The sequence below is a fragment of the Xiphophorus couchianus genome, chromosome 8, assembly GCF_001444195.1.
Source record: "Xiphophorus couchianus chromosome 8, X_couchianus-1.0, whole genome shotgun sequence".
In the NCBI taxonomy this organism is placed as follows: Eukaryota; Metazoa; Chordata; class Actinopteri; order Cyprinodontiformes; family Poeciliidae; genus Xiphophorus; species Xiphophorus couchianus.
In genome coordinates, this window is record NC_040235.1 from 13,863,374 (window position 1) to 13,886,920 (window position 23,547).

The 23,547-nt window shown below is 37.1% G+C and overlaps 1 protein-coding gene across 2 annotated transcripts in view; it reads right to left on the reverse strand.

Annotated features, from left to right (window-relative positions):
- gnaz (guanine nucleotide binding protein (G protein), alpha z polypeptide) overlaps window positions 1-23,547 on the reverse strand; it is a 45,235-nt gene that overhangs the window by 14,984 nt on the left and 6,704 nt on the right. For both annotated transcript variants that reach the window (XM_028025399.1, XM_028025398.1), the window contains exon 2: window positions 796-2,108. In XM_028025399.1, the coding sequence (XP_027881200.1) occupies window positions 796-1,518 (723 nt within the window). In that variant the 5' untranslated portion in view covers window positions 1,519-2,108. The remainder of the gene's footprint in view (window positions 1-795; window positions 2,109-23,547) is intronic.

Consider the following 23,547-nt stretch of genomic DNA (forward strand, 5'->3'; position numbering starts at 1 on the left):
TTCTCAGAAATATGAAATAATTTGTTCCACATATTACTGTAGTTGTTTGCCACTGAGAACTTTTAGTTCTTTTCAAAGTGTAAAATAACAATTTTCTAGTGAGTTTCAGTGATTTAAGGACATTAGAAAAAGTGGAAATTAAATCAAGAGATATAAATTATTTAGTTTTATAATGTGTCACTAGACAAATCCCTTCTAGAGAAAAGAGTCAAGATGGACCTTTTTATTTTAGGAACATTTTATTAAGTCTTGGGCATTTGTAACATCTTGGTTTGAGCTTCTTTTACAACTGGAGATAAAGAGGCATTAGTCAAAGAATATAAAGTTTATAAACTCAACTGCTAGGTGGTTGAAACTTGGAGAGAGAAAAATGTTCCAATAGGAAAAACACATTAAAATTGCTTTTTGAATCTAAAAACCAGGCTAAGATCAAGCTTCTTTGCAAAAACTATAGATTTCTGGACAATGTTCAAATGTCTTGTCTGTGCCAGAGCAACCTGTTTAGATTGATTCTACCAATGTTGCCACAAATGGTGGGCAAAAATCTAACTAATAGGCCCAGAGGCTTATTGATGACTACAAAAACATATAGCTACAGTGTAATGTGCTAAGACACATGTAGCCAAATATTAGTTGGAGTTCATGTATTATGGTTTGAACCTCTATATGTAATTTTGAGCATGTGTGGATTAGAGAAAATCGACAGCAACTTTCAACATGTGAGGCGTGAATGACAAACATCTGACTACGATCTAGTAATTGTAAAAATGGGTCCCAAACAGAAATCTTCCTTACCGTCTGGTTGTCCTCGTAGAGTTTTAGATCATAGCCACTCAGCTCAACACAGAATATGATTGCAGTCACGCCCTCAAAACAGTGAATCCACTTCTTTCTCTCCGAACGCTGTCCACCCACATCCACCATCTTAAAAGTGAGCTCCTTGAAGGTGAACTTGTTCTCTACAATGCCTGTGGTCATGTCACGGGAGCGCAAGATGTCCTCTACAGTGGGGATGTACTCAGGTGCAGAGATGCGGTCCAGGTCGTTTAGGTAGTAGGCGGTGTTGTCCTCTAAGTGGTATTCGTTGGAGCGCTGAAAGCACTCCTGGACCCCTGCGTCTGCCCACAGACGTTTCATCACCCCCAGCAGCTCTGGAGTAATCTCCCCTTTGCTCTCAGCTGGCCCTGTGAGGGCAAAGAGTTGAACGGCGTCATAGGCGCGATCAGGATTGTGAAAGTCAATCTTAAGGGTGGTGAGGGCTCGGATTATGCGGGTGAGAGAGTCGATGGCGTTATAGAGGATGAGAGGCTTGTACTCCTTGCAGGCTTCCAGGTTAAAGCCACCACTGTGAATGATTTTCATCTGCTTAACAATGGTGCTCTTTCCGGAGTTGCTGGTGCCCAGCAGGAGAAGCTTGATCTCACGCCGTTGCCGCTGACTCTCTGAGCGCAGGTGGCGGTCGATCCGCCTCGAGCGCCGAGCTGCTTCCTTCTCCTCCGAGCTCTGACGGCATCCCATGGTCCTCCACCACGTCGTTAGCACAAAGGAACTCGTGCTGCCTCTGGATGGGAAAGCAAATTATGATGAAGAAGTGGATCAATAGGAGGTGGTGGTGGTGGAGGAGCTGCAGACTATTTCTGTAGAGCGCAAGGATTCAGGGAAGGATCCAGACAAGAAATCAGCGATAACACGAGACAGCAAAAAGGACCACACACAGGAGTGACTCAGGAGTATTTCATTCTTTTTCTTCAGGGGCAGTCTGTGAGTTCTGTGTAGGCAGAACCCAGACTTGTGGGATGCCCACACAGTCCCTGGCACTGAGGTTGGACTGCCTGCTGAAGCCAACAGAGCTGGGGTTCATAGCAGGGGCTCCCCCAGAGGACAAGCACTGGTGAAAGGCTGGGGAAAGGTTACTGTGTGTCAGCAGAGAAAAGACTTGGACTTGATGCTTGTGAATATAAAATCCCAGTCACTCTCCTCCCACATGGCTCTTGTGCTGTGTTCTAACCATGCACCTCCGTTCAATATTTAGCCAGTTTTGTTTGATCCAGATGATAAAAACTTTTCCTCCTCTTCTTCTGTTAGATTTCTCCCAGAGGATGGTAAGCCTGTCAACACAGAACATGGAGAAAAAGATTTTATACTTTCAGTTTCAAGCACTTTTCTAATTAGTAAATTAGGCATATAGTCAAACACTTCAGGAAATCTGAGTTTCATCCTAAAACCTGACTAACCATGTGTATCGTACTTTAAAATGCCCTGATTTCAAATTTACATTTGTGAAACTAATACTAAAACATAGAAAGTTTTGACAATCTGCCAAAACAGAAATGTCACAGAATCACATGCAAGGTATTTTCTATTTGCAATTTTATGCTTGTGTTCAGGCATATCTGTTTCATTTTCCTACTTTTTCTTTAGGTTTTAAAAATAAGACACAAAACTGGATGGACTCAATGTGATGTCATTTCCTTCTCTTACAAAAAGACACTTCTGTTGGGGGAAGAGCAGATAATGCAGCTGAATAGGAGCCAATGCAAATAATTGAGTTTTTAGAACAATAAAAGTTTTAAAGTATCAAACAGTTGAGTTTTATAAGTTGTGTTTGAATATGACATAGCTTCAAGTCATTAATTTGCTAAGTAAAACTTTAAATGAATGTGGCTTGTCATAGACGTAGGACATAGTGACTTTACTTCAATGTTTTTAATAGAAAAATCAATAAACAGAAGCAAAATCATAAAAATTTGCAACTTGTCTGTCATGGCATCCAAGTACCTAAAAAAGCCAAAAATTTATTTGTGTCATGTTTTATACTTTTATTGCTCCAAACTCTGTCTGTTTAAACTCTCTGTAGAACACTCTGTCGTAAGGATAAAATTGTTTCTACATTACATACAGTATTAAGCACATATTCAACTTAAGATCACCATTAAAACCATATGCAGTGACGGTGCTATTAGAAAATTCCAAATTGTTATCTCTGTCCCTCCAACACACAAAAAAAATAAGACAGCAGTTGTGAAAGGTTGTATAGCAACAATTCTTCAACCCCCAAAGATCACAAAGCATTAAAAGTAGCTGCTTTTTGGATGTTTTACCTGCACAAGGGAAGCTCTTAAAAATGGTTTTGCCCTCGCTTCATGTAGGAGAAAACACAGAAGAACTCCCTCTCTTCCAACGTCAAATACTAAGTAAAAATTCAGTCAGATGTTTGCACTCTTGGTCTGGTTTGTTTACCTTGTTACTAGCTTGCCAAATTCTTTTAACTCTGAGCATTGTATCTGGTCATGTACTTAAAGCCAACATATAAAATTGTGCTTTTTGTCTGGAACTATTGGAGGAGAGTTTATTTTATACCTTCACAGTAAGAGCCTTATATATATATGTTGTAGCCTGTATTGGCAAGGCCAGGCTATAATACGAAAGGTGATCCATTACTGGATTATTTCTATTCTGATTTACTCTGAAAAAGAGCTGCCTGTAACTTCAGAGAGATTGTGAAGAAAAGGAAAATGTTTGGAATATTAACTAAACGTACCAATTGAAAATAGAATAAACAGAATGAAAAAACCTCCCCGCTTATCTAAAAAACCCACTAGTACTAAACAAACCACAGATTAGTTGTGTCTGGTTGGGATAAGCTGGAGGAAGAATGAAGGCCAATCCTAAAAAAACACAAGATGAAAACCAGGTTGCTAAAGCAAATTATGCCTACTGACGCTAATAGATTTAATCCTTCTGCAACAGCAACAATTACCAGTTGCCTAATTTATTACAAAGTAAAAATGTGGAAACCATGAAACAAATCCTATGGTGTTGTGATTATATTCATTTTATATCGGACCATTAATGCTCTTGAACTCTGTAACATTACCCATTTAAAATCCTTTCCTCTCCCCACTTCTATAGACCCAGAAAATGAATATTTATGCTTAATTTATTCAGTCCATTAAGTTAGATTATTTTGTTGTCATGTTCCAAGATTTAACATTAACAGAAAATCTGAGGAGTTTAAATTGAGGGATAGTAACTAGTAGGAGAGTTACTGATCAGAAAACTTGCCATTCAGTTTGTGGTTTATTCAAAAAACTCCATGACATGAGTACATTTGGCCTCGCTTCCTGTATTGGAAAAACTATGCCAGTACCATGCAAAGTTCCTCCAGTGGAAACACATCTGTGGCTAGAGTTTGTGCTTCACACTACTGACTGGTGATTTTGTCCTCTTACAATAAAAACATTCCGCATGAAACTATAATCCCACTTTCATTTAGTTATCTTTCTTTATTGAAGTCACACATTGTTGCTGGTTTTGCACAGGAGTCAACATGCAACATGTTTCTTAAGCTCTCTTTTCACAATAGATCATTAACATTAATGGCCTCAATTTTTTCAGAGTATTTTATCATGAAAACAGAGAACCTCTACATTGATGTTTCTCATAAAATAATGAATCCAAATTATACTTACACTTAAGAGTCACTGTGCATGAGTATGGTCAGTTAAGACATTATTTTATTTATAGCATGGACAACACAATCAGTTTGTATAATAAAACATTCTGCAAATGTACACAATATGGGTTAATTAATCTGGAACTACTTTTCAGCATATTTAACTATATTGAATAAAAATGTCTTCTTACTACAGGATTTAAGTTAACTGGATATTAAGTTTAATATTACTTTTTGTTGTCCATCCTGTATTGTTGTCTACACTGCTGTGAACTTTGTGCCTTAAATATTAATCAACAACTTGACCTACATATTGAGACATTTTTTTCTCAAAAATGGTTCCTTTTAGAAATGAGTGAGTTGCAATCTGATGTCTGAAACTTATTCTGTGGCCAGATGCTCTGTTTACTGGTGGGTGAAAACTCACCACAGAGGAACATTGGTTGCAAAGCTGGAAATGCATGCCAACCTTTAGGGGTTGTTGCATGCAGCTACTTAGAAACAGTTTTGCAGCCATCAAGTATTAAATACTAACAAGTGCTAGAGGGGTTTAAAAATTTGAATGCCAAGTCTTGCTTTCCTTTTATTTAACTTATAGTTTTACTTTTAAAAGGTTTTTTTTATCAATAACTAACATAATATTTATTTAAATAGCTCAATAATAACAGAATTGTTATAGCAAAGTCTTAAATTAGCAATAATATTGTTGTCAGTCAGATTTATCATGTAAGAGTAAGCATTAGGCCTATACACTTGCACAAAATAAACAAGTGTAGTTATTTTTTCTTGTTAGTTCATTTTGCAAAGGTTATATTAATTTTAGTAAGACTTATCTACTCGGTCTTCAGAAAAAATAGGAAAAACAAACATGCAACCACAACCCAGAAAGCTAACCTTTTCTAAGTAGTAAATGAAACCATTTTGTTGACCAAGTGTGTGTTTATTTTTGTTGTAGTTCTAAAATTATGAAATAATTTCAAGGATGATTTAATTAAATCCAAATAAGCACCATAAAATAAAAAGCTCTTCCTCTAATTGAATGTTAGTGATCAGATTATAAAAGAGGTGCTTACTAGTCAGGTGCTTACTGACTTGTGCTCATTCCCCTAATGCTATTATCTCTTCTGAATTCTTCATCTGATTTACCTGGTCCCTTCAGCTGCAATTCTGCTTTCACATATCTAAACCAGAGAAGAGATTAGCTAACCATGTCGACTCATTCAGTATCAACATACAATCTTATGAAGTCTTGCATGTTTAATCAAGATCAAACATACAAGGCAGGTGGCATGTAAGTGATGCAGTTTGGATAAAGGAAGCATATTTCCTTGCAGCATTCTATAAGTTGGTGTCTCACTCTTTTTTTTTCGTAGACAGCAAAACTGGAATACATTCTCACTATCACCATGGAAAATAACAAGCCAAAGTTGGCAGGTATCGTTTCTGCTTTCATACAGCTTTAAGCCTCTCTCTGCTTGCCCGGACATCTGTTTGTTATCCTACCCTGTAATGCCAAGATGAATAAAAATATTTGTATGAATTTAATTTCAATAAAACGGAATTCTCCCTGCTGCAGATTCCAAGTTATTCAGTAATAAACACACTGATATGATATTATTCAGCAGCCTAAATGAGTTTTTTGTTGTTGTTTTTGTTTTACCAGCAGTGAAGCTCAATTTCCTAATTTCCTGGAAAAAAAAGTGATAGGGGTCTGCTGATAAAAAAAACAAAAAACCTGAGAGGTCAAGTGGAGCAGAACCAAACTATAACCAAGCATCACTACACCAACAAAGCAGGGACATTATTTTGTAGCTTCGGACACTCGACCACCCTTTCAAAATGCCATATCCACCCAAACCAGTTAATGCTCAATATTGATTCAGAGAGCTTTGGAAACACATTGAAGCTCCAAGTATATATAATTTCATGTTTCTAAATTCTGAAGCACTTGTGGTTCTGCTCTGTTTTGACTCTTTACCCTAACCTCAGTAATAGCATTGGAGGTATTTTGCAAGCAGCACTCTGTCAAGATTTTTTAGCATCACAATGAATTTAGATGAATATCTGCATGCTCTGTGTGTGACACAGCAAGCAGGAAAATAACATGATGAAAGATTAGGGGGAAAAAAAGACTGGTCCTTTAATATTTGTAACAAATAATTGAAAGCATGCACTCTTTGGCCACTTAATTTGGTACACTCATTCAGTTTCTTAGACAGATTGTGAATCCATTAATCTGAAGGTAAAATCTCAATGGATTTAGGTCTTTAGACGAGATGAAGGAGTGTTAGTTCACACTGAGCATCACAATGGGAAGGACAGAGCATTTACGTGAAGTTTACAAAAACTGCTAATCTGCTGGCAGTTTCAAGGAGAACCGTCTCCTTGGTTTAAGGTGAATGTTCAGAGAAAGAGAAAATATAACATATTATATATATTAAATATAATAAAACAAGATTTGTTGCTTCAGAGGTCATGGAACGACTGGTAGACTAGTCTGACATGACAGAAGAAATAATCTTACTCTTCACAACCAAGGTATTCAGAATACCATTTCTAAAGACACAGCATGTTCATCCCTATAACAAATGGCCTTCAGCACCAGAAGCCCAAATAAGTACTGTCCATTAGGAACCAGTTTTAGGAAGTCACAGCCTCCCTAAAATCGGAGTTTTCACATTGGATAAACATTTCTTGGTCTAACAATTCTTGATTTCAGCTGCAACATTTGTGAGGTAGGATCAGAATTTTTGCATAGAGACAAAAAAGTCTGGAGCCTTCCTGTTGGTCAGCAAAATAAAACTCCTACTTCTCTTACTTCCTGCAACCAAACTTGTACATAAGCATAAATAATGATGCCCTCCTCTGTTCAAGCTCTATTGTTTGCATTAATCTCTGCATTCATTTGATGATTTGTTGGTTTGTATATGAAATTACTGTTGGGCAACATTTAACATCAGTATTAACTTTCCATTATGCAGCCCACTGTTATTTTAATAGCAAGACAACTATTGAGTAATCCGCAGCTACTTTAGTTAATTAGGGTGGGGTATTATTCCCAGATCTGGGTTCTGACTTCAGATCTAATTAAAACAAAACACATAAATGGAAAACAATAACCTAGTATATTGCCTTGCTTGATGCTTTCACCACTAAACAGTGAAGTTCTAACATAGCAAGTGACAATTTTGAGATTAAATCAAATGGCTTCTCAGTGGTTGTCTAATCTTGACTTGCATTCAGTCACGCCAAATAAAAACTGCATTAATGCTTGATATGTTCATGTGAGGCCAAAGAACATTTTTTTATGAAACAGAGTACATTAAATGCACCATCAACAGATTAATTTTAAAAATATGATGGTGGTTATGAAACATCAGCATTACATTGGTAATGCTTTTTAATTCAGCGGGAGCGGTTACCCAGGATAATTAATCTGGCTACAGAGCCAAATTGTTTAATTAATAGCCAAGGGTTCAGTCATTTAACCTAATACCTCTAGTTTTACACACATCTACATACTGGTAATTACATTAAACCAATGTAATTATCTAATTAACAAAGAGCATTTAATCTAAATTTTGCATGCGAAGACAGTCTTCCCAGAACTACCGAGAATAATCGCGATTTGTCACCAAACTGAGTAAAATATTATTCAATCTTAGTTGGCACAATCTACAGATGCAGATATAAATTTTTATAAAGCATTTGCAAAAAGTATTTGTTTGTTGTTATTACTTAATACCGCAATGGAGAAGTATGTTAGGTTGTTAAGTACCGTTGCAGGATGGTATAAAAGCCTATACAGCACAAAGTTTATATTGAACTGACATCAACATAATGTATTTGAAGAACATTTTGACAGATAACTGGTTTGCAATACGTAATACTTAAAATGGTAATCTGTTTTGGAGTTTGTCTGCTGTCGCATTGATTTTTATCTTGCCATGTTAGCTGGCATATGTCAAAACATATTTTTTGGGGCGTGCTGTGGTGGCGCAGGGGGTTAGCACGCCCCACGTTTGGAGGCCTTAGTCCTCGTCGTGGGTTCCGGTCCCGGCGACCTTTGCTGCATGTCTTCCCCCTCTTTCCTGTCTGTCTACTGTCACAAAAAATACGAGCCACTAGTGCCGAAAAAAATTGAAAAGAAAAAACATATTTTATGTGTCTAAACTTAAAGAAATGGAACATCAAGTCCTGTAACGTCTTAGTTGTTCAAATGTCATTTATGATACATTTCTGTTTTTGGCTAGTACATTTGCATTGAAATGAAAGGAATAAAATTATATGTTCCAGTGCTTAAAGTAAAAATTGTTTATGTCAGGATGTCAAATGATGAATTTTTTAACTTTTCAGTTGTTTCTGATGATCTTGGGCTGAAAATAAAACCCCTTATACACGATCCATATATGTGTAAAAGTCAAGTAATTATGAGCTAAATTAATCAGAACAGAGAATAAGTCAATCTGCCCTCCCAGATAAACTAAGTGTTTGATATGTTGGTGTGAGAGATTATTCATCAGTACGGACAGAGTGTATCGATACCGTAACATAAAAATAAATTCTGTTAATTTAGTGTCATTGTTAAGCATTCCTGTACCACTTATATACATTTCGTGATGGAAGTGCCAGTATAAGATAGTGTTTCTCTAAGATATGACCCTTCTCTCACTGATTGTTTATATTGAATTTTAAAGAGAAATATTTGACAGTTTGAGTTAATGAATATCAAATTATGCACTCAACAGTTTCCCAATGTGTTAACAAATTGATAAAACAGCCATCCTTTTTTTGTTCCCGTATGCCCTGCTAGCTGAATAGAAAAGACAGTCATTGTGTAAGATGGTGCATGCCAGGAAGGAGACAGAGTGACGAGTGAAGACAGAGGAATGGACGACATCAAGCAAGGAGGCATCTCAATCCATTATCGGAGTAGTGGAAATGTGAGAGGCACATGAGGTGGAGGCTGGTAACTTTTATCTTCACACCTCTAGCTCCACACATCCTATCAGCTTTTCTCTCCATCTCTCTCTCGTTCTCTCTCTGGTGCTTACTCGCTGTTATTAATTTACGTGCTGCATATAATTACAATCACACCCTCCTTTAGAACTTAGTAGAAGCAGCGTGCCTGAGTTGTGTAACATCCTCTTCTTTCATGCTGCGGTTGTTTGGTTGCCAGAAGATTTATTAATAATGGGGTCAATCACTTTAGATTGAATGGTAATTTTAATCCATTAGAGGTGAAATGTTATGGCTAAAACACAACACTGTATTGTGAACTGGTAAAATGCACTAGACATTGTCTGCAGAGACCATGCAGCAACTGAAATGATCAGATTTTTATATTTCATAATAATGCAATACATCTATTGTATTTTTTTTGTTTTATTAGTAGCATAATTCTGTTTTTTATTTAGCAGCACTCTTCCACCAAGCTTGAGAAATCTGTTTTATACCTATGAACCTATGATGTATCGCTAAGTACCAAGTACGATTGCCTGTCTTTCCACGAATTCGATGCAATAGATTGCATAATTTGATCTCGAACAAAGACAAGTTTGGAAAATTCTGTCGCACTCTTGCAACAGAGATGCTATATAAGATATAATCGCTGTTTAAGTTATACAAGTGCTATGCAAATGTCTCAACGATAAGCCACAAATTGCCTTTCTTTCTCATGCCGACGCTCTGTCAGCACTGATGAAAATTCAGTTACTAATCTGTTAATCAGAACAGAGAATAAAGTAAGAATTGTTTATGTCAGGATGTCCCATGATGACTTTTTTGCCTTTTTAGGCAAAAACGCCCAAGATTTCTGATGATCTTGGGCTGAAAATAAAACCCCTTATACACGATCCATATATGTGTAAATGTCAGGTAATTATGAGCTAAATTAATCAGAACAGAGAATAAGTCAATCTACCCACCCAGATAAACTAAGAGTTTGATATGTTGGTGTGAGAGATTATTCATCAGTACGGACAGAGTGTATCGATACCGTAACATAAAAATAAATCCTGTTAATTTAGTGTCATTGTTAAGCATTCCTGTACCACTTATATACATTTCGTGATGGAAGTGCCAGTATAAGATAGTGTTTCTCTAAGATATGACCCTTCTCTCACTGATTGTTTTTATTGTATTTTAAAGAGAAATACTTGACAGTTTGAGTTAATGAATATCAAATTATGCACCCAACAGTTTCCCAATGTGTTAACAAATTGATAAAACAGCCATCCTTTTTTTGTTCCCGTATGTCCTGCTAGCTGAATAGAAAAGACAGTCATTGTGTAAGATGGTGCATGCCAGGAAGGAGACAGAGTGACGAGTGACGAGTGAGGAATGGACGACATCAAAACCAAATGGTTTTAGTGGCTGAGATTAGATTCTTTATTAATTAATTCAACTATCTAACCATGTAGGAGTATTTATAGAATGTGTACATAAACATTGAATATTCATGTTTAGTACTTGCTTAAAGGATGACAAAATGAACCTTTATAAAAACACCTAGTGTAAGTTATTAAATATGACTGTGTGTAAAAGACTTCCTAGATGTAACAGAATTTGATATGTCACAAAAACCCTTCATTCATCGTATCTCGGCAGCACAAGGACAATACATTTACAATACAATGCACAATCACCTACTTTGTTCTTATTTATTTTTAGATTACATTTCTGCTGTTATTGCACATCTGTTTTTCTGCACAGTTATACTTTATTGTAAATAATCCATCTTCTTTAATGTTCAATACACATGCACATACATTTTGAAAAATGGGTTTTGACTCAGTTGCACATTTCTTGAATTGAAAGTCTGATTTTTTTCTAATAACTGCACAGTATTTTCTGTTACAATCTTGTACAGTATGTTGTTGTTATTATTATCACTATTATGATTGTTATGTGAAACATTGTTTTTTTAATTTGCTTTGAATACTAAGAACTTCATTTGAGTGTGAACCTTTACACAATACTGCTTTTACACCTGAATTTCCACTTTGATTCTATTTTTACACGAGTGGCAAAAGGAAAAACTGTGAGAAAGCAGCTTTACAATACTCCCCACTGTGTGTGGAGTCATGAGAAATTTGCTCTTCATTCAGCCTTTTGTGTCACAGCTCGAGTAGTTTAAAAGTTGTTAATGATCGCTATAACTGTAGATTGTTCAGAGTTTTTGTGAAAACAGAAAATATTTATTTCATCTTCACAGACAAAAGCCAACCATTCTAAATTTTGGGGGGAAAAAAGCGAGAATTAGTCAATTGTAGTGGAGGTGCAGGTATGTGTGTGAATGTTTTTCCCCATTTTAACCAACCAGTTCGCATTTCAGCAGGATTCAGATGAGGAGCAGAAGGAAAAATAATGGGCTCTGCTGCATCTGCCTGTCAACAACAACTGCTGTCTCATGTGATTGACCAGAATGTAATCACATCTCCCACTTATGAAACACTTAACCAGTATCCATTTACACTGATCGACCATAGCTCTTAGACAGGAAAAGTGACTAATTCTACTTTCCTTTTTTTTTCTGCTGGAGGAACTTTCTGGCAGCTCCCACTAGTCCAAAGATTTTCCAACCAATCTCACACCCTGCATGACAATAGCACTAAATGGTCATTATTTTATGTCTGATGTTCTCTATATTACAAAAACCAAAGGGGGGGGGGGGGGGGGAATGCCTGTTCATTGCAGATAAGCAGACAGGATGTTAAAGTAAGCAGCATGGAGGCTGGCACCTGTGTGGGGGACAAAAAGGACCACCATCATGTTCACTGTTCACATAAAAATTACACTCAAAGGCACCTGTGTGGAAATGTAATCTCTTCAGAACAGCTTGGTGATGAGGAAATGTGAGTCTTTGATAAAAGCAGAGAAGTGAGCCCCTAAGGGTTTTAGCCAGTTTGCCACCATCACTTATTGTTCCTGCTTAGTTGGCCTTGGAGTGTCAAAAACATAATAAATGATGGAAGAGACTGTTTCAGGTCTGTCGTATTGATAGATTTTGCCATTATTTAAGGGAGCATTCAAGCATGTCGAGTCCTTCTAGAAAATTAGGTATACAATATCCGCATACACAAGAAAAAGCTGACCTGCCTTATGATCAACAAACAACTAAAAACAGGATCTTGAAATGCATGGGTACTTCATCTTATCTGGCACAATGATATCAGAAACCCCAGGAGTGAAACAGTAGCTAATCACCAGATCTGCTGTTTGTGAAAAGAGGAAACTGTGATAGAGTGAAACTGTAATCGAGCTTTTTGCCAGTATCATATTTTATATTTCTGGTTGTCATTTATAGTGTTGCATAAATAAATCTGAAAGTGTTTGGAAATCAGCACAAGAGAAGAAGACAGGCTTCTTATAAAAGCTACTATTTCAGAGCTCTAACTTTGAAGAGTTTCAAAGACAATCCTAAAAAATGTTGACTGCTCAACTCACTGCCAAATTTACCAGTTTTACTTATATAATAATTGTATTGGTGGTCAGAATTACTGTAAATTACTTGCATGTCAGATGAAAATAAAATAGTTTTGGTGAACACATTTTCTAACTGTTTAAATGTATTTTAAATACCTAAAAAGAGGCTATATGTACACTACTCAAAAATATTAAAAAATTCTACATTTTTCTCATTTTATTTATTTTTCTTGCATGTTTTTGTTATAAAGGACATGCTTAAATTTATTGCTGAAGTAATTATCATTTTCATCTAAGCCAAGTCCAAGTAACCATAAATTGTGGAATGACTGTAGGCTACTGAAACTGACCTTATGAAATAAAAATTCTTTCTTTCAGGCAAAACCAGGAAAGAATTTGTTTGACGTGACTCAGGCAGTTATATAAACCTTAACTTTACTTTTTTGTTTGTTATTCAGTCAGTTTGTTTGCTGGCATTCATTCCAGCTACATTCCACTAATGTCTAAAGCCCAAGAGCGATGCTGAAGGGAATTTTTAAATCCATTTTCTACCAGAGAGAGTAGTGGCGATTCAACTAGTTTTGTTTTTTAAGACCTTCTGTTAATCCTAATGGAATAATATTGCCATTTGGCAACAAATCACTTGAAGCCCTTCCACACATACAGTGCCTCCAATTTTACTATGTAGTGCATTGAAAGAGAAATGAGACCCTGAGAAAAGCAGTAGCAGTGTTTAAATTTGTCACATATTTTCTGGAGGGAAGTTTGACAGCCTTTTCTACAGACCTCTTCACAGGGAGGGAGTTCACCATTTGACTCCTCAGAAATCATGAAAAAAAGTTTTTTTATGACAATTTTTGACCGGGAAAAAAAATACAATAAATAAATAAGGTAAGTTCACTATTCTGTCATTCATTGTGCTGTATTTGATAATTTAATAATGATAAACTGTTAAAATGTTGATGTTGCCATAAGGCAACACTGTACTGTTAAGGTTGCCATTGTATTGCTAGCCCGGCATATTTATCTTCTAGAGTCTGCTATAATTATGCATTTTGTGAGTCCTTTCCATATTGCATATGACTACATTTGATACTCCCTTCCATTTACATCATTAATGCAACAATGTTTTATAGTTTCTTAGGAAGAAAACCAAACTAGCAGTTCCTTTTTATGGTAATGAAGATGCATTAGGATTTAGTGTTGAAGAAAATGAGCAGCTTGCAACTTTGCAATGAGACACTTAGGATGATGAAGACTATGAGCCAACAATGAGGGTGAACGTGCAATTATTTATTGTGCGTTGTATTAAACTGGCATGTTCATAACGTACTAGGGATATTTATTTGTTTTCTAGGTCCACCTCTTCCACTGGAAGCTGAGAGGAAGTGCTTCATCAGCTTCTGCAGGCAGTAAGGCAAAGACGGCAGGATCAAGACACTCAAATCAAATCAAAACCATTATATCAATGAAATATGCCAATAAATTAAATTGGTTTTAGCTTTCAAATGAGTTTCATTGTTGACTATTATTGCTACTGGAGACTATTTAGATTTAAATGAAGGTTTTTACAATAATAAGCTAAACTCTCTTGTTTTCATTAATTTCCACTATGGTACATTGTTGCCAAATGGCAAAGTCAACAAAAAATAAATGAAAAAATAATATTTTTTTAGAATTTGTCTTAATTATGTTTACTTGGTTTATTTTATGTAAAAAAACAAACAAACATCCCAACAAATTTTTTTCCATTACCCTTATGATTACCATAGAGGGTTGGAAATTCTTAGCAAACAAAAATCTTGACATGTCACACACCTTTTGAAGGCATAAACAAGAATATTTGCACCAAGCCTTATAATCTGCTTCATACTCTTCAATATTAGTTTGCCTCAAAAAGTCACAAGCAAACACAGAGAGTCTAGAATTGACAACTGACCCCTTCCTGTGATAAGCAGAGCCATGTGAATCAAAGTACACGCATGGTAGAAATGGACAAGATAACACAAATCATGAGCATGGATAGGTTCACTGACTTTTGCAATGAAAGAGAAGGAAGTTGTAAATTATAAGGTAGGCAGTCAGCAGGGCGTGATGCAATTTGTAGACCAGATCTTCTAAAGCTGAAACGCTCTGGAATGTGAGGCAAATTGCAGACTGTCAATTTCATGCTGTGAGCATCAGACCAATAGATCAATCTCACCTCAGCGCCAATTAACAGAGGTCTTACACACAGAGCTGCATCATGTGAAACTGCCTGTAAACTTAAACGGATCACATTGATGCTGAAAAATCCCCCTAACCAACCCACTGCTGTTCATATTTGAGTTTAGGAGAGCAAGCTGTCCAAGCCAGAAGGCCGGAGTCTGAGTGATGAGTCAGAGCTTTGTATTCTCTCTACTTTACGTCACAATTTTATGAGATATAGGTCGCAGCAAGAGCGATATTCAGCTCCATTCAGCGGCTTATATTTGGCATTTGATCCAATGAAATATGACTCTGGACCTTCTCTGTTTGCAGTCAAAATAAGTATCAAGTCAGCCCAAATAAAGAATCAATGTAGCCATATGATAAAATCAAGATATCGGCCAGCATTATTACTTGTAAACTTCTAATGGAAATATATGAGGCAGTTTAATTCTAAAAAATAAATATTACAAATAAGTTAGATAAAACGAGATATTTAACTTTAACTGTCCACACCTCTGCAAGTCTTAAAGATCCACTGTGATGGTTTCAGTTAGGCTTTCCATTTTTATCCTGATATTTTAAGGACTGCTCATCCACATAGCCAAAACCACTAACTAAGAGGATCAATAAAAAAGTCCCAACTTATCCAGTTATTTATACCAAGTAGGAAAAGTACGCTAAAACAGAGTAACAAGTCAGACACAAACATCTTGTAAGCGCTGTAAAAATACCTCTAGTAGCTAAATGTTAGTCTCCAATCAAACCTCAAATTGATAATTTTACACAGTGCAGCAATTTTTAAAAAACTGTTAGAGATTTAAGAAACTTTTCTGCATTTGACAAACCCAGTTTTTGACATTTCCGATGCAGAAATCTTTTCAGGAAGTTTTTATTGTCTTCCTTGTATTTTCACAACAGGAACCATTCTTCCCCAAATTTGAAAAATGTGAGCAAAAACATACCACAAATTGGCCCCAGGAGGAAGGGAGGTCTTATTGGATGAATAAGACCAATATTCTTATTGTGGGAGGATGTTAAATTTTTTTTTACCATTTTATTATTTGAAGCACTTTAATTCAATCATTTTTCAGTTTGTACTCATATAAACTGTGAGATGACTCATATTTTCTGTTAACTCTAAGTCAAGAGAGGCAACAGTTCTGCATTTATGTTTGCAAACACAACATGTAAACTCAGCCACCCATGACAATTGTCACAATGTTTTATTATCACATTGATTAAATCTGCCAACCTTAGTGGAAATCTTTAAGTAAAGAAAGTGCAGACATTCTTCCAGGACACCCATGGAGAAGAAAGAAGATAGTAACAGTCTCATCAATACCTTTTTAAGATATTTTAATTGGGAAAATTGAAATATTTTACAGTATTTTTGCTCTGAGACATATTTTATTGGACACATAAAATGCTGATCATTCACAGATTTTGAGCTTGAATGGCACAGACATGGTTACTGATCCTACAAGACATCACTTGCATGTTTTAATTAAAAAAGATCTGTGATTTATTACAAACTTCCTCTGACCTAAAACTGGTCTAAAGTCAGTTTCAGAGCTTATCCATGATAAAACTGTCTTAAATTATCTATTTAGATAAATAATTATAATCTCAAATAGAACTCTTCTTTCCTTTCTGTCATAGTAGAGTCAGGATTGGTACGTATAATAATCATCAAACAGTCAAAGTTTGATCTGTGTTGAGCTGATTCATCTATTTTTTAATGCTTTTGCTGGTGATCTGTGTTCCCAGATTGCAGTAACACTCCTTCAGGAGGAGAAGCTAAACAGAGACAGTGGATATAAACTCAGTATTTCATCATTTGCCATTTGTACATAAAACCTACAGTCCAGGCCCATTAAAATTGTTGTCCAGAGTATATAAATATCTAAAATATATAGAAGCTCTTGACAAGAGGAGGAATATGAACACAAATTTAAGAACAAATACTCAGCAACTGCAACAGGGTGGTTATATTGAAAATATTGCACAGTTAAGAGTATTGCATATTTCCTGAAAGGTGTATCCAGAAATAAAAGCGGCACAGGTAGGTAAAGCAACACTGAGAACTTAATTTCTAATATTCAGGAGTCCACAGTTTAAACACATTAGACGAGCATAAAAACTGTCACTGGCCACTTTATAGTACAAGTAACAGTTTTGGTAGTGTGATGATGTGAGTGAGATTTTCTTGGGGCCCTTTAGAAACAATCAAGAGTCATTTAAACATCACTTTCTACCTGAGCTTTTTTGTTGATCCATCCCTTTACGACCACAGTGTCCCCATCTTCTAATGGCTACTTTCAGCCCAATAATGCACCCTCTCACAAAGGTCAAATCCTTTCAAATTGGTTTCTTGTACTCCAGATGTTGCCAGATAGCAATCTAATAGAGAAAATTGGAATGTGATGGAACAGATTATGGACATGAAATCGGAGCTATACTCCAATCAATTTATTTATCCCAACAATATTGCTAAAATGTTCTATCATCCCGTTCTTCTTAACCCAATATTATGTGTTGTGTTCTACTCATATTGTTGGACAGATAGTTTATTGAATATTTTCTGAGTGTTTTTCTTACATGGTGCCCTGTGTGGGGCCTTTAGAGCAAGATTGCTCTAAAGATTGACTGTACACATGCAAGAACACCACTCTTTCCCTATATGCCAGACAATGACAGGCTGTGTTTTATTCCTTCTACTCCCCCCTAAAAACACTGAGCTGTTTACAGGGTGGGGTCTGGTTGGGGGGTGGAGGGGTTCTCTGTATGCTAGATGCTTTTCATGATAATGCTCCATTTAACGCTCCTGATCTCAATGGCTGTGTACCCTTTTCTACAATCCAGTGGGTCACACTGAGTCACAAGGCCGACCAGTGATGACAATGGCATGCTTGTGTGCAGACTGAGCTACGGGCAGCCCGTCTAATGTGAAGACATGAGATTGTTCATGGTAGACAAGTGAATAAACGTATCTGTTTTCCCACTGCAAACTGCATCATGTAGAACAGAACAGCTCACATTACATGTACCTATTCTTTAGTCAAACTCTCTTCAGTGAGTTATTAATTTGTGTCTTGACAGATAAGATAAATGCTTCCTGCAGCAGAAAGAAACTGTGGTTCCCAGACACTTGCTGATTTCTCCGAACTACAAACTTAGATGTTTTCATGATTTTGATAAATAGAACAGAGAAAAGGACAAACTTCAAACGTTGAGACAGATCCAGTAATATAACTGTCATTAACCCATTCAGTGTAGTAGTCCGATATGTTGAGCTACCTTGAGAATATTTGGCTATCAGTTAAAGGCCTTAAGTTCAGCCATTCTTGGAAAATGCAACAATGCAATGATCCAAGGCACAGTTTGTCAAACTGAAATAGCTAGAAAAAATGACTGTAGAGTGGCCTACTTAAAGTTTAGGTTTCAATCTGATAAGATGTTGCAGCATGATCTGTAAAGAGGCCTTTCATACTCAAAATCTCTCCTTCTACAGCAAACACTTACTTCCATTAAGTACTTGTTTAAAATAGGGCCAAGTTGTTATTTTTTCATAAATGAAATCTTTTGTAAATATTTTTATTAGGTCTAGTTATCCTGATATTAAAATTAGTTTGAGGATTTGAAACATTTGACTGTGAGAGAAAAGTAAAAACTCTAGAATCTAGATTTTTCACAACGCTGAGCATACAGTATATCTCTGTGTTTGTGCAAAGACAGTTTGAGTTGTTAAACATCAAGCTTTTCGGGATTGATATTAACATGATAATGAAGAGAAATAAGAAAATGTTAAAGGGCAGTACTTAAAATTACTTTGTGGTAACAATGATAACGTTGCTAAAACGTACATGGTACAAGTAAATAATACCATATGTACATACCAACTGTAGCCCAACTGAGAGTGTATCTAAAAACACTTGATTCTAAACATTCGTGCATGTATGTGCATGTTGGTTGTGAGCGTGTTTGTCTATATTTGGTTTCTCTATAACAATGTTCAATACCAGGTGTGGGGAACCACAGACCTGCCCTCCAGGACCTGAAGCAGACATGAGAGAGACCAAAGCCACAGACATCCAGAGGGCCCCTGAGCATGAAGCCGTGGGAGCATCATCACAGAGATAACCGCATCCCACCTTCCAGAGCGGAGCAGAGGAGAGCCCTGGAGGAACCCCCCAGCAGCCAAAATGCAGATGCCTCAGGGGCCACAGTGACAAGCCCCCAGGCTCCACTGGCAACCAACTATGCTAGAGAAGATCCATCCATGGGCACAGAGACCCACCACACCCCAGTAGACCGAGAACTCACATACCCAAGCACCAAACCTTGAACACTGAGACTCATGAACACAAGGAGAGGCAACAGCCCCTGCATGGGGGGCAGTGAACCCCATATGTAAAGGGGTGTTTAATATTTAAACACCCAAGATGATCCAGGAAAGGGGGCAGTGTAAGACCCAAACTAATAGATAAACAACCACACTCAAATGCAACAACACATTCCCACCCTCATGTGTACACATTCCCACCCCACGCCCACTCACCCAAAGTAACCCCACACAAATGTGGACCACTTTGATTTTTGTTTAACACCAACCCTTGCCAGTGCACCCCCACAGCTCAGCCTCATCTTCCCCCTCCCTCTCTACCTCCTTGTTGTCATATGACCGCTGTTATGTGTGTGCAATGGAACACAAAGTTTCTCTGTTAGTCCCCTCTGCTCTGTCCTCTCATCACTCAGATTTGAGAGCTGGAAGTAAGGCCGTCTCGCTCCGCAGCTATGGGAAAACAGACAGGCCCCTGTGTGCAAGTACCAGCAATGATTAGAAAGGAGGGCAAAGAGACAGGGAGGGATGAATTGAGCCCATGTTGTTTTTATGTAACACCAAAAGATAACCTAATCCTTGTTTGTTCACACAGATCCCACCCACTGCCAGTCCTAAGATTTAGTTCAATTCAATAGGTGGCCATCCATGTGGATCTTTAGCTGTTGAACTGCCTTGTAAAAGTGTTTATTACTCTTGAACTTTTTAAGAGTTTGTCCAGCATGGGTTTCTATATTCTTAACCAATAAAAGTCTAAATTTTGCTCTCCATTTGTATTCCCTGAGTCAGTGCCTTGTAGAACCTTCTTCCAATGCAATTGCAGTCTTTTGGGGGATGTCTACTAACCTTCAACCTAGGAATATAAATGAAATGATCATACTTCATTGCAAAATAGCCCAAATAAGTCAGTTCAAAATATCATTGGATAGAGCAGAGTTCTTCAAATCCAGTCCTCAGAGACCAATCCTGCAGGTTTTAGATTTGTCCCTTCTTCAACACACCTGAGTTAAATAATTGGGTCATTAGCACAACTTTGGAGAACTTGACTGCTTGCTAAGGATGTAGTTCAGCCATTTAATTCAGGAATGTTGGACCAGGGACACATCTAAAGGTTGAAGGCCTGGATTTGAGGACCACTGACATAGAGACTTCATCTCTAGAATTAACATCAGTTCTCAAGCCAAAATTCTCAAAACAGGATTTTGGCCTAGACTTTGACTGGTTTATTCTAACACATCAATAAGCTTTAATCCAAACTGTTCCATTGTAGTTCTGACAATATGTTTAGGGTTGTTGTTGTCATGCAGAAAGTTTAACATCTGGTTCAGACTGAAATCTTTTGCTGAGTCTATAACTGGTTTTCTTGTTAGCTTTAACCAGCTTTTCTGTCCCTGCATAAGAATCCTATCACCAACTTGCTTTTGCCAATTCCTCATAAGGACGGTGCGTTCAGGATGGCTCTCAGTTTTCAACCAAACATTGCATTTTCCATATAAGTTCCACTTGACCTAAGATCCTTCTTCCACATGTTAGCCCAACATGTAATAGTTTTGTTAACAGATTATCCCACCAGAGCTGAGGATTTCTGGAGATCCTCCAGAGACCAAAGGGCCTCTTGGGTCCTTCTTTAACTAATTTTCTCCATGGCAGTTGAGGTGAACTGCCATGTTTTGGTAGATTTGCTTCTGTGAAAACTTCTTTCCATTTTCAGCTGATGAGTTGAATGGTTCAAATTAAAAATGTTTAAAGGTTGTGTTATTGTTTGTTTGTTTTATTACCTGACCCTGAATTAAGATGGTTAGCAAAATTATCACTTCTTCAACTAGTTGTTTTTTTTGCCGCTGTTCTTCAATAACCTGTCAACCTTCCCAGATTACACCCAGGTGGGCCCTATTTGATACTTAGATGACTTCTGAAGCTGATTGCTTGGATGCACTGGATCTCATTTGAGGTTGTCAGAGTTTTGTGCTGTTTTTTGCTGGTCTAACACACAAAATAACAGTGGAGTATATAAAAGTTTGTAACTTGATTTCATGTTGTTGTAACTTGATAAAATGTGTGATACTGCAAGGGCATGAATACCTTTGTAAGATAAATAAGGTTCAGGTAAGTAGTTTAAAGTCCTATCTCTGTGCTGATGTCCATCTAAAAGAAAAGGCTGCCAAAACAAGTCTTTATGGCGATGACACTTTGTCCCAATACCTGACTGGGATTGAAGACCCAAAACAAACAGAGATGCTGTGCCAGCTAAATCAGAGCAAGGGGCTGTCATTCCACTTTGAATAATAACAAGTTTCTCTGTGGTTTGACACATTTTATATGGTTATAAAAATAAACTTTAACATAGCTCTATTCCTCCAAAATGTCAAAGATTTCTTAGATAATTCTGCTGTTCCCTCTTGAGGAAATGAATGACATCTCAGATTAATCATTTTATTAAGTAGGTAGCAGAGGGAACTAAGCCTGGGCCCCTTGGTACTTTACTGTAATAGAGCTAAGTTTAATTGTCCAAGCTGCTGGTGTGCTCACCTACGAGGTGAAAAAAACCCGGCCTAAAGTGCACTGGTCTGTGACATTAAACTCCTCTGTGCAAGAATTGCTTCCTCAACAAGCCACTGCCTCTTTTAAAAACCCAAGTCTGTCTCTTGCTATTATGTCACACAGTTTAATGGAGGTTGCAAGTAACAAAAGAGGTGAAAGGAGGTCAAGTCAGCATATGGTTTGTCACACCAGAAACTCCTTAAATTGCAGCATGCAGTCTAGCACCAGTTCAGCAAAAAGAACAATAATTTGACTGATTTAGTTGGAGGAATGGTTCATTTATGTGCTGTGCAGGGTTTTCTTGTCTTGGTGGTTAGGCCGGTTGAATCTATGTCAGAGTACTTCTGCTCGCAAAAGTTTTAGATAGAAGCTACCAGGGTGTGGTGACAGGTTTCATGACCCTTGAGAAGCGTAGGCTAGACATGTTGTTGAATGTTGTGATCACTTTAAATCTAGTGTTACTCGGGACTTCTGTGTTATGCTTATTAAAGCAAATAAGGTCATTTTTGTTTGATTGTGTTTTATCATTCCTTTGTTGCAACAATTCTTCTTCTTAGTAAATCATTTACTACTCTGGAGTCTGTTGATTTAGCTTTGAATGGTGCCATATTTTTTAACAAAAATGCAATCTAGTATGAGGACTGCACTAATGAAAAGCTTGCCAAACCCTCTATTTCAACGCCTTACTTTCTCTTGAAAGGTGTTGTTTTGTTTTTTTTTGTTGATAGATTATTCAAATTTGAAAAACAAGACAGGCTGACAATTACAAGCACAAGCCTTAGAAGCATTTGGAAGAACCACGCGGGCCAGACACCTCCTCATCATGCTGGTCACCAGCCAGGTCAAACATTGCTAAAGAGTGGCCTCCCATTTTTCAGCTAGTATTTGTCACAAATTAGGCAACCTGGTTGTGCTGGTCTTTTTAAAAACTGAAAGTTCACATCTTTTCACATGAGGCTCCTTGAAGTTGATATTGTTTATCGTTCACTGGCCTGTAGTAGAAAGATCTGATATGACTGAGTTTGTAGAGGAGTCCAAGGCTGATGATCTTTTACAAAAGATAATTGTCATGTTTGTTGCTGGCGGGGGTTTTGTCCTTCAATGTGCACAAAATTGTGCTGCATTAGACTCTTGACAGCATCATGGGCCTGAATTTACAAATACTTATGAGGACTGTAAATGCACAAGAATGTGTCATATTTGATGCTGTTACACAAGTTACACTATAACATAATTCAGAAGGTTACTTCATTCTTAGTTAAGGAGTAATGGTTAGGTGGGGTAGAGTATGGCAGGGTAGGGTTGGAAATGCCTTAAACTCAAGTGTGATGTAATTTCCAAATCCGATCTCAAACTTCTGTGACAAAGTAAATTCACCATTAAAGCAGACTGACAATTAAGCTGGTCTGTAGTAACACACATATTGTTCTATAAAAAAATAACACAAAGTTGAAGGAATATGCTAACAGTGGAAGGCTAACAACTGTGAGTTTATTTGACTACAAACTCACACAAATATGAAATGTTTATACAGGTAAGGAAACTGTCACTGATAATAAATTAACAGAGACTCACTTCAAATTATCTAAACTAT